The 12,249-nt window shown below is 37.2% G+C and overlaps 1 protein-coding gene and 1 long non-coding RNA gene across 8 annotated transcripts in view; one reads left to right on the plus strand and one right to left on the minus strand.

Moving 5' to 3' along the window:
* Positions 1-626: 626 nt before the first annotated feature.
* LOC127631183 (uncharacterized) lies at positions 627-2,886 on the minus strand. The gene is made up of 4 exons (XR_007968926.1): positions 2,803-2,886; positions 2,222-2,303; positions 1,721-1,841; positions 627-1,172 (listed from the first exon to the last, which is right to left on the minus strand). It is a non-coding gene; the product is annotated as an uncharacterized LOC127631183 (long non-coding RNA).
* A 3,982-nt stretch (positions 2,887-6,868) lies between these two features.
* The window catches only part of kansl3 (KAT8 regulatory NSL complex subunit 3), a 51,345-nt gene continuing 45,964 nt past the window's right edge, over positions 6,869-12,249 (plus strand). For all 7 annotated transcript variants that reach the window (XM_052108038.1, XM_052108039.1, XM_052108040.1 and 4 more), the window contains exons 1-4: positions 6,869-7,045; positions 7,294-7,579; positions 8,662-8,832; positions 10,046-10,136. In XM_052108038.1, coding sequence (XP_051963998.1) covers positions 7,365-7,579; positions 8,662-8,832; positions 10,046-10,136 — 477 coding nt within the window. In that variant the 5' untranslated portion in view covers positions 6,869-7,045; positions 7,294-7,364. The remainder of the gene's footprint in view (positions 7,046-7,293; positions 7,580-8,661; positions 8,833-10,045; positions 10,137-12,249) is intronic.

Consider the following 12,249-nt stretch of genomic DNA (forward strand, 5'->3'; position numbering starts at 1 on the left):
GGATCGGTGACGGGTGAAACGGAAAACACGGACCAGACAACATGGAAACATGACATAAACGTGATGGGTGAAACAGAGAACATAGGGCAGACAACACAGGAATGTGACAACTTCTATTCTGATTTATGTGATTTTTGGAGCATAACATTTTTGGCACCTATTCCCTTGCATTGTAAGGACCAGAAAAGCTGAGAAACTCTTCTAAAAATCTTCATTTGAGTTCAGCAGATGAAAGAAAGTCATACACATCTGGGATGGCATAAGGGTGAGTAAATTATACAATCATTTTTATTTTTGGATGAACTATCCTTTTAAATTTTGGGTTGTTTCTTACCAAAACCTATCGTATGTCTTCAGAAGATCTGGACTACTTTTCTGGTACTTGCTTTCCTGGTACTTTTTTAGTCTTTCAAGTTAGTCCCTATCAACAGCTATTTTATTGTGAAAAGATGGACCTGGATGTTCTATTTTTTCTCCTTTTGTGTTCCACATAAAAAAGTGTGACAAGGAGGAGGGCGTGGCCAGGCCATAAGGATGCACATGTCAGCACTGACATGAGGGTGAGAAAATTATGACAGTATTAGTTCACCCAAGTTTTGGGTGAAATACTCCTTTAAGAACACATCGGATGGATATTTCAGACATGATGTATTTTATTACAATTTAGTTAGGTAATGACAGTATTATAATAATTTCATTGTTATGTAATTGAACTCTGTTCCTTGTTAAAAAAAAAAAAAAAAAACAGAATCAACCAAGGCCTAAGCTGGTTTGCTTAGTATCGTCAAGCTGGTCTGTGTTGCTGGTTTTGAGGGGGTTGGGAATTTTTCAGGTGGTCAAGTTGGGAGACCAGTTGGCTGACAAGCTAAACACCACAGCTTGGCCACAGCTGTGAGACCTGCAAACCAGTTTAGGCTGGTTTGAGCAGTTGTTTTTCCCAGTGGGGTTGTATTAACAGGACACAATAAACGATTACATGATTACACATGTCACAACGTAATTACACACAAATAAAGGTAATCTTTATATTCTCAATCAATGGAAATTACTTTCCAATGACCACAAATTGACAAGTAATTGTGCTGTCTTTAGTATGAAATACTTCAAATGTACAGGTGCTGTAATCATACTTCACAGTGCAGCCTTCAGTTTGGACAGTCGCTCTACCCATCCTATGACAAAAAGCAAAAACTATTTTAGGAATACAAAATTTCAATATGGATACAGTATAGACAGACAGACAGACAGACAGGTAGACAGACAGACAGACAGGCAGACAGATGGATGATAGATAGATATATAGATGTATATTCACACTGCTGCAGGAAAGCTCCAGTTATAAATGCATTACTATTTACACATAGTAGCTTCATGCGTCTTGATTGATCTGATTGGGTATGTACATTACATTTACTCTTAGCCACATAATTGTCTCTACAAAACAGATATATGCTACTGTAAATCTGATCTACGATTCCTGTGTAATATGCAAATATAACAGAGTTCACTTCTGTAATGATAATAATGTCAGGCAGCATTTACACTTAGTCTTTTTGTGAACGGATAGCTATCCAGTAAATAAACATGCATTAAGTCTCAATATGCATCAATTCATCTCTGAAGTAATCTACTGCATGACACAAATGTTATGTTAAAGAACAACTTATTTGGTTTTTAAATTTCTCACTGTAAACCAAAATTAGCATGTTAAATGTATTACATGTCACAGCATTCCATCGCTCCACTGGGGTTGCATGTACAACTCATACATCTGCTGTTTTTCCAGGTAGCTCCCTCTTGGTGCCAGGAATTATCATGAACATCAAAACAATGTTTTGCCCCTATTTAAATTCAATAAGATGAAGAGTTCACTCTCTAAAAGTGGACATACAACATCTATTACTGCAAATATGTGTTGTTTAACCCTCAAGAGTAGCTCTGTGAATGTTTGTATATGTCTTATAATTTCCACCTAATTTTATTATTAACTAAATGTAAAAGTGCAGCATAAGTAACATCTGAAAAAAAGAAAGTAATAGGCGGAGCAAGTTATTACATTTTGATAAGAGGTTAAAATACAATACAATAATCTTTTTTTCCCTCAAATAATGTGCACTGATAAATCACAGAAATAAGGTCAGAAAGAAAATGTCTCATCATACTTTCACAGTACGCAAGTGCATATATATTGTCTGTGTCTGCGTGTTTTGTTTTTTTTTACCAAATTTTGCTAGGCTTCGGACACAGTAAGAATGACTTAAAGAAATAAGGGCACAAAAGACCAATCCCAAAGCCAAAAATGTCTGTAAAAAAAACAAAAAAAAACAGGAAATGATTGTAGAAAAGTATAAATGAACAATTATACAGTGGGGTCAAAAAGTCTGATATCAAAGTGAATTTCTTGGATTTCAAATAGATTTTAAACCTGGAAATTAACAATACTTTTTTTTTTTTTTTTTTAAACAAATCAAAACAAAGAAACTGTGTGACTTGAAATGAATAAGAAATTAATTTCTAGATCACTAATCAAATATAAGCATTTGTGACACTGACCATTTTGGAACATTCTCAAATCATGTTGAGATAACATGATCAGGATTTTACAATTTAGTCCAACCCAGCTTGAGATAATTTGCTGGGTTAAAGCAAAAGAGCTACATACCAAATACAAAACTCATGTTAACGATTAAACTTTTTTTCTAATTGTAATGCTAATAATATAGCGTTTTCAGTGATCTCAGTCTTTAGGACCCCAATCTATATGTATAAATGCTAAACCAGTAGAAGCATTATTAAACTTACCATTTTTCCAAGTTTAGAAGATGCTGGTGTGATAAAATGCAGTCACAAGGTTTTTTTCGAACGAAGCAGAAGAGGGGCGGAACCGCTGACAGTTTTCATTGGCTAATAACTTCAGTATCTTTGTACATGACCTTTTACACAGTTGCACAACCATATCTAAACCATCAACTTGTTTGTTTGAATTGTCTTTATTCTGCAAAACCTGAAACGTTTCTGTAACCCAAACTATGGATTACAACAAATGTTGACCTGTAGCCTTGATTTCTGTTGTTGTGCATGTGAACAGCATGTGTTAGCCTAGCTAGTTTTAACAACTTGTGTTAGACATTAGTTCATCTCATGTCTGCAATGAACATGGGTTTGCTCTTTGTAGTACAATAACTTGGCAACCCAGGAATACACATTTGGATTCTGTATATAGAGTAAAGTTCAGTATTACCAAAACTTCTTGAATGCAAGGAAGCAATATCCGAAGGAAGCTAAAAATTACCTGGAACTAAACACTCTAAACTACAATAGGCCTGTATGTGATCCTTAAAGCTACACTTTGTAAGATTTTACGTTAGAAATGAACGTAATTTCATTAATGAGCGAGTACACCAAATCTGTCTTCCACACCATGTTTTTGCCTTACCCAGATTCATTATGGTAAGCCTATAATAACTATTTATATTTCAGAGCTATCGGGACGGATTTCGTGGGAAATTGTATACTTCCATCATTCGTCCGTGCATGTTTATGCCATGTCCATGAATATAGAAAAGAAGATCCGGCGATTGTATAGTGTATGGTCCACTTTTGATCCAATTTTTCTTCCCTCTGTCTCATGGACTCGGATGTACGTCATTGCTTATGTTGCGTGTCCACTACTGTCGAAACGACAACAACAACAACAAGAACTGTTGTGATGTCACAATCGAGTTGCATTGTGGGCTATAGAGCTGCCTATACTTACAGTAAACATTTGGGTTATAAATAGAGTTAGGAAAAATTTGTCTGCCTTGGCCTTGAAATATTTGCTATTTTTCATTGGAAGTAGAGTGTGTCCAATGTTAGGGTTAGAGATACTGTTAGGGTTAAGAGTATATTAATGTAATTATGGCTCAAATGGTTTCTAAATTTTGACACTTTTGCCTTTCATGCCAAATCCATTCTGGAATTTGTGCCTCTTTGCAACGGGCCAACAGAGCATTACAGTTGTCCAGTTATGAAATTACCAGAGCTTGGATCAGGAGCTGTGTAGCATATTCAGGAAAGGACAGGAAAGGTCTGATTTTCCTGACGTTGTAAAGCATGAACCTGCAAGACCAAACATTTGTTGAGATGTTGGCAATGAAGTTATGCTGGACATCCATCACCACTCACATGTTCCTGGCAGTCCTGGTCGTTAGCATAATTGAACCAACAATGAATAGAGAGGTTATGGTCAGCAGACGGGTTGGCTGGGATCACAACAATTTCTGTCTTGGCAAGGTTGAACAGTAGTAGGTGATGCTCCTTCATCCAGGCTGAGATCTTCAAGAGGCAGGCAGAGATATGAGCTGAGCCAGTGGATTCGTTAGGCTGGAACAACAGGTAGAGCAGTGTATCATCTGCGTAGCAGTAGTAGGATAAACAATGTGTCTTAGTTATAGGTCCGAGTGATGTAGTATAGATCGAGAAGAAGAGGGGTCCAAGCACTGATCCCTGAGAAACACCAGTGGTCAGCTGGTGTGACTTAGTCTCAGTTTTGTTATGGTTAGATTTAGGGTTTGGTTTGGAGCATATTAATGTAATTACTAGTCAAATGTTTAATTCATATAATGTTTGCTCATGCCTTGTGCAGTGCATCAGGCCTACAATTATTTAAGCAGAAAACAAATTTCAATGATTGCAGATTTTCCTGTGAGATCAGTCTGAATCTAGAGACATTGTCTGAAATGTTTCCTTCTCGAAAACAAACCACAACTTATCTGTCACAGATCACACAAGTGTAAACATGAAAAGACTGTATGTCTTCTTCATTTAATGTTTGATTACAGCTAACAATTCTTCTTCTTCTTCTTTTTGTTCTCATCATGGTGGTGTAAGTTGCACGTTAGAACATATCATTACACAATAAAGATCTGGTGTGTATTTTCTACCCTAATGGTTAGCAATGTGAAACTACAATTATGGAGCTAAGTAAAAATAATAATTATTATTAAAAAATACCATATGTTTTTTCTTTCTGATGACATTCATCTTTAGTGTTTAAAATAAGAATTATTATATGAGATAAATACTGATTTGCAGGTCAAACCTTTTGTTTTGATTAAATTTCCATTTGATTGAAAGAGAGTGTGAAACCTGCATATGCTCTGTACGTAGGACTGTCATTGCCAAACCAGCAATACAAATTTGCTTGTCTGTCATAGTTCATCAAACTTGAACCCCACATCAAATTTCTTTGCCATTGGAAGTCCATCAGGAGAAATTCTTGATTTCAGATGAGAACTGTCCTTGTTTAGCACTAATTACATGTGAACACAGCCTCTTTATTTTCCTTGTCCATCTACAATAAAATATTATTTACAAATATGAATGTGAATTGATTGCAATTAATTTTATTCATCACACTATGTATTTGAACAACTTCTGATTGTTCTCTTAAAAATAGCTTGTGATGGGATGACATGTGCCATTGCTAAATAATAAACTTTGACATTCATTAAACTTAAAAGCTAATTTTAGTGAACAAGTTACTTAATTCAAAAAAATGCAAAGACATATTTTAGAAGTATTACATTATTTGTATTTGCACATCCTTTCACAAACAGCCCGTAAGAATTGCGGTGGTTGCGATATGGGGTTCAATTCAGAGTCGTCACGCCCATTCATAGTGAGGGGGGTGTGCCGCCTCAGATTTTTGAGCCAAGAGGATTTTTAATGGTTTATTTGAACTTCCAAAAACATATTTGTACGGTACCTTCGATAATTAAATTAAATGATTACTGCATGTATAAACTAATGCCTGTGGCAGAAATCTTTATTCACATGTTTATATTTTGTCAATTAAAATCCATACTTGGTGCTTCAGAGATTGCGTTCACAAGGAAGGTCGAGCACCACAGGAAATTGCGGTGTTATGGTAAAAACAAAACCAATATCATCAACTTCAGTGCAGTTAACATTTTCTAAGTATGTCTGATCTCTGTGGAACAGTCAATCAGTTTATGTATATGCCTTCTAGATTACAGTATGTAGCCTATATGATTTTGTTTAACATACTAATTTTACTATGGCTGATGTGTGTATTATACACTGTGTAGCCTACAGTAAATTAGTTTTCTGCATGTGTAATACCCAGAGACCTACTGTACATCATTTGCCAAAATGAGCAGTCCGCACAGAATACGGTATCTCACAAAACAATGCGTTAAATGATTTACCTTCCATTGTGAGGTCTGAACCGGAAACACAGCAGAGATTTCTTATTTGAATCATTATTTGACTGGTCAGCCAAACGTTAAAGGAGCAATATGTAATATATTTACTGTACTAAAGCATAAAACTATCATAATATGTTATCAGAGCTTTAGAAACATGCTAAGTTGAAATACTGGCTTCTCCGAAAACAATGCTAAGGCCATGTAGGCTATATTCTACTTTTAAATGTCCGTTCCGTGCCGGAATTTCTGTTTGTGTTTTGGCCTGTGTGAACCCGTCCACAATACACACAATATAGAATACACATAAAATAAAAAAAGGATATAAAGTGTAAAAAAAAAATGTATGTGTGTATATATATTGTCTTATTAAATATTCTATATATACTTTATTTTCAATTCAATGTTTATTTTTCATTTTTTTATTATTATCTCTTTCTTTTTACTGTATTGTAGCCTACTATTGTGCACTGGAAGCTCCTTCAACCAAGACAAATTCCTTGTATGACAAATTCTGTTCAGCAGTCAATAAGTAGTATGCCACAATCCCGTTCCGAACATGGCCTTCAAACAGTGTGAATTCCAGTCCGGGTTTTTCCCACGGCTGCCGACTACCGGACTCCAGTCCGTATTTTCAGTTTATCAGCTGTGGCGCGAGAGTGAAACAAAAGACAGTCGGCCATGATTGCTGAACGATGTTTACGGAGTGGATATTATTTATCAGGAGTGTATTTCTGTCTCTCCTTGTGAACCTGAGGTCTTTAGTATTTCCTCTGAGTTATTCAGAAGACCCTTCTTCTGGCCGAAATGACGTGAAAGGAGCCTGATAGTGGACAGTGAGTGTTGTGTATAAAGTTAGCCACAGAGTTACAAGCCAGTAATAAAGCCACGCATGCTAAACGACCCATACATTCGTGTATATATATATATTTATTAGGTTTATAGATCAAAGGGAATTTTAGTATTCCGCTGCATTTAGCTGTTTAAAAGCCTAAATGTATTAAACTGGCTTTAAAATGACGTCCTGTGTAGTGTGGGCCTGTACTGTAGTGTTGACGCTTAACAAATGCCTGTTTTATTGTAGGGTTCATGTTTGCGGCGCAAGCAGCCTCTGTTTCCATCAGTTACAGAGCCTCTGTGTGGGGCTAAAGGACCATGTTTCGTTCTGGGGGAGAGAGAGACTTCCAGACATCTGCTCGAAGGATGGGAACATCCCTGCTCTTCCAGCTGTCGGTTCATGAGCGAGAGTTGGATCTCGTGTTCCTTGACCACAGCTATGCCAAACCCTGGAATGCTCACCCTGATGCCAGCAGTGCACGGCCCACCCGCATGCTGTTCATCACCCCTAGACGGCAGTCTGACCCCTCTGTGTGAGTTGAGGTTTTTCTTTTTCATAGAAGCAGTGTAACCATATAAGGATGGGCATGGAGGAGGTGGGAACAGGCTGAACAGTCAACATATAGGTTTAATGTAGAACTCAACATAAAATAAAGCACGGCTGTGTGCGTCTCGCTCTCTCTCTCAAACTGGCTCTACAGCTCCCCTTTATCTGGCTCTCCCACTGATCATCTGATTCAACGCCGACTGTGCACCCTCATGGCCCGGCCATGCCCACCTCCTCCTCCTCATCACACTCCTCCCTGCCCGATTCAGACCAGGGCAGCACCAGAATCATCCATCTTTGGAGGGGAGACGCTGCCCTACTGGCCGTTTTGTCAGCCAGCTGGTCCACCCTGCCTCATGGGAACCTGGGGGAGAGACGAGAGGAGGTGTGGGGAGAGGAAAGTGCAAGTGCAAGTGTGAGACACACCGAGAGAGATAGAAAGCTTGCTCGCTAGTTCCCGGACAAGATATCGCCTGGTCCTCAACTGCTCCTCCGCACTCTGGTGCCCTCCTCCCTTTTTGGTGGATTGCAGCGGTTCCACCGGCCCTCGCCGTCCGGCAGCGACCCCTCTGTACCCTGGTGGATGGTATCGGCATGGACTCCGCGACAGCACATCCCTCCTCCCTTCCGAGTTTCGGCACCACTGTAACAGTTAAAGAATGGGCGAGGAGGTGGTGGGAACAGTCAACGTAAAGTTTAATGATGTGAATGAACTTAAAACAATATAATCCTAAGTGTCTCTCTCTCTCTCAAACTGGCATCCCGGCTCCCCTTTATCTCGCTCTCCCTCTGATTATCTGATTCAGCACCGGCCGTGCACCCTCACGGGCCGGCCATGCCCTCCTCCTCGTCACAAAAAAGAATCTGTTTAATGAGTCAAGTTACCAAGGCTGTGTTCACACTGTCAGTGTTACGGATTGACAGCCATATTTTACTAGCAGCTGAGGGAGGTGATAGCCCTAACATTAGTGTTTGACAGCAAAGAGCCTGTATAGAGGCTGACATCAAGCTCATCTTGTCATTTGTGAATGATTAAAAGATGTTGAGGTGTGTTATTACTCTCTACAGTGATTCAGACAATTCCATTGACGTGGAGACAGTCACACCAACAGCAATGCCTCTCTATGACAATCACAAAGCACGTAGTGTGATGAACGAGTGTGAACGTCACGTTCTGTTCGCCCGAACAGTTGCTGACGGACCACCTCCTCCAGATGATTGGGAAGAACACATTAACAAGTAAGAAGATATTGTTGTAGGTTAACTAAAATATGGTGGTTATGGTATGGTTAACTGAATGTCTTGGAGATGTAATGGCAATATTTACCTACATATTTTTTTTCCTTAAACATTTTAATACATGAGAATGAATCTTCTAGTTTTTAAACGATTAATTGAAACGGATAGTTAAATGTTCATTTATAAAATCAGTATTGATCGAGTTGCTCGAATGCTAACTTTGACCAACGGTGTCCCTTGTGAAAAGAAAAAAGTCTGTTTTAAAGTATTAGTTCTCCCAAAAATGAAAATTCTCTCATCGTTTACTCACCACAATAACACCAGATTAAGTTAAACGAAAGGCCAACAGTGAATTGGAAGGCACACAATTGCACACAATTCTGCTATTGCATAATATAATATAAATATAATAAAAAAAGATATAAAATAATATTTTTTTTTATTTAATATATATATATATATATATATATGTGTATCATATAAAATATAGGAGATCCAAAAACAACAGTGTAATGGCTCCTACACACTACACGACTTTCAAAGACATCGGATTGTGGTACCGTTCATATTACACAACTGTCTGTCTTGTCACTGAAGTCATTGCGTTTTCAAATTACACGACGAATCCGCGACAGGGGTGAACACATTACAAAACATTTCACTATTGACGAATCCCCGACGACTCTGCCTGGACTCCAAATTACGTTTCACAACAGCTTACATGCGAGAAGTGATACGAGATACGAAAACAATTACAATTACAATATGATCGTATGTATGCATTTCAGAATATGATGTGTATGGTTTTTAATCACCTAAAGTTATAATATATTTTGTTTGGTTACAATATGAAAAAGTAGCTCCAACTTAAAATCTACCTATTTGCTTACCTGACTGTCCAAGAGAATAGGCAAATTTCAAATTTTCGAGTCATATTTTCAGTTTATTGTTGGGATTTTTGGTTGCATTGTTAACTTCATTTGAGATTTCTCTGTCACAGTTAAAATTTGATTTTAATAGGTTATCTGCTGTTTTCCCCACCTTAATTATCATATCAGCAAAATCCAGTAACGGCAGACCTGTGTATTCCACATGAGTTTATGACTAATTCATGAGATTAAGTTGATATGTAAGAATGCTCTTGTTTTGTTTTATAATGTTCACTGTTTGAGATGCTCTAACTGTGATACCACTGTTCTTGAATATCTTTCAGGACTGGCTGGTCACTGGCACAGAACAAGCTCTTTAATAAAGTACTGAAGGCCCTTCAGGCAGAGAGACTGGGTAGAATAGCCAATGATGGTGTGAGTATTTAAAGTGGGTGTAAAACTGTTGTTACAGCATTTCAGTCAACATAGAATTATTATTATTTATACACGTTCCTGGTCATATTGTGCACTATTCATTTGGTGTATGTTGTTTCTAAGGTGGAAAAATGTCTCAAATGGTGTCACCAATCCCGCTAAATTTTTCGAGCCCTCCCCTAAAAACACCTATCATTTAGACTACTTTTTACAATCCAATCGATTACAGATGGATCAAATTAGGTTCTGTCTTACATTTCTTTCTTGAAGTTAAATGGGTTGTGAATGCTGTTTCATATTCAATTCAATGACAAAAATATTTTTTTGGTGTTTCATATTTATGTAAATTGTTGGCTTCAATTAGTAGAAATCCCTCAGATCTTTTTATATGGCTATTAAATTGCAAATGGCACATTTTGCACTAGGGCTGGTTGATAAATATAGTTTTATTTCCAATTACGATTTTGGCTTCCAACAATTATGAAAACAAGATAATCTAGATAAAATGATTATTGTGCTGCAATCTGTTTCGCAATGAAACACACTGGAGTTATATATTTAAAGCATTCTTATTAAAGTTCAAATAATAAAGAAGCAGGTTTTAAAAATAAACTCAGAAACTGGCATTTCACTGTGCGATCAGCGCCGCATCTATGAGTTGTGTGATGTGACCGAGGAAGAGACTGAATGTTCTCCCGGCTGATGTACACTCTGGGGCGGGTACGCTCGTCAGTCGTATGTTTTTGCTGCAGCTAGATTATAACGTTATGGCCAGTGATGAAGTGAATCATAGTATATGTCATGTTTCTTGTGTGTATCTTATCATGAAAAAAATTGGCGATACGCTGCTCTATTAAGAAGAGAACGTTTGTTTTTTTGTGAGTTAAAGATGGATTGAAGTGAATATAAAGGTGAGAGAGTGTAGTATTAGTCCATTATAATACACACTGGAACAAAATACGTTTTTGATTAGTCTTTTTTGGCTTGTTTTCCCAAAAACTTAAACTCCTTTAAAACAACGTACATTTACTTTAGGAGCTATACTTCAGAAGAAAAAATTGTTATCGGATAATGTTGAAAACAATATTTAATCAGGGCTCGACATTAACGCTTGTCCTGCGGGACAAGTGGATTTGAACTGGCAAGTGAAGGAAAATTTTACTTGCCCGACCGGACAAGCAGACTGATTAAAACATCAATAACAAAAAAAGAACTGCCTATATTTGTGATAGCATAGTCCTGTGTCACTTATTAGAAAGTTTATATTCTTATTCTGCTGTTGAAAATAATCCAGAGCATGTAATTTTATAATTCGCTAGTGATCTAGTAACAGCTGCGGCCTGTTTGATTGATTGGTGGCGTGCATGTGTGTGCTGAACATGCGCGTGTTCAGAAAATGCACGCCTGAACGGTCAAATACATTTCAAAATTCCGTCTTGGTGTGGTATTCATGTAAACACAGAGAGTGATGTCTAAAATGAACGTAAACAGCGGAGAAAAAAGCTGATTTGTATTAAAACGTTGGACTTGTAAATGTAAGATAATTTATGTTGCATTTCATTCTGAATGTTTACTTGAGTACTTGATAGCGTACTGCTGTTAAAAACTTTTAAATTTTTTGTTCTATTATTTTTAATCCATTTCTGTTCATTGCTGTTTTTTATTGTTATTGTTTACTCTTGAATAATTACTTAAGAACTTTAAACCTGTCATAATCAACATTGTTATTATTTGTTATGGTTTTGAAGCTGGTATTGAGAATTGTTAAATTTCACTACAGACTACTGAAATTTTGGTATTGTGGTAATGTATAGCCTTTTTTGTACATGGTAGATCTTGCTGCAATAACATGATGAAAAAGTAGATCTCATTCCATAGAAGTGTGAGCACCCCTGCTGTTAATGATGGCGATGGAGGCTTTTCTTTATTTGACTGCCATACGTATCATAAAATAATTGCCATCCTACCGAGTGCAGTTTACATTTCGAGTTCAAGGAGATCTACTTTTAAAATGATATGATCCAGTATTAACCAAAATAATCGTGATTATGATTTTTGATATGATAATCGGGCAGCCCTACTTTACACAACAAAATGATAAAGGCCTGTTCGG

The sequence above is a fragment of the Xyrauchen texanus genome, chromosome 37 (genome assembly GCF_025860055.1).
Source record: "Xyrauchen texanus isolate HMW12.3.18 chromosome 37, RBS_HiC_50CHRs, whole genome shotgun sequence".
NCBI classification, from domain to species: domain Eukaryota; kingdom Metazoa; phylum Chordata; class Actinopteri; order Cypriniformes; family Catostomidae; genus Xyrauchen; species Xyrauchen texanus.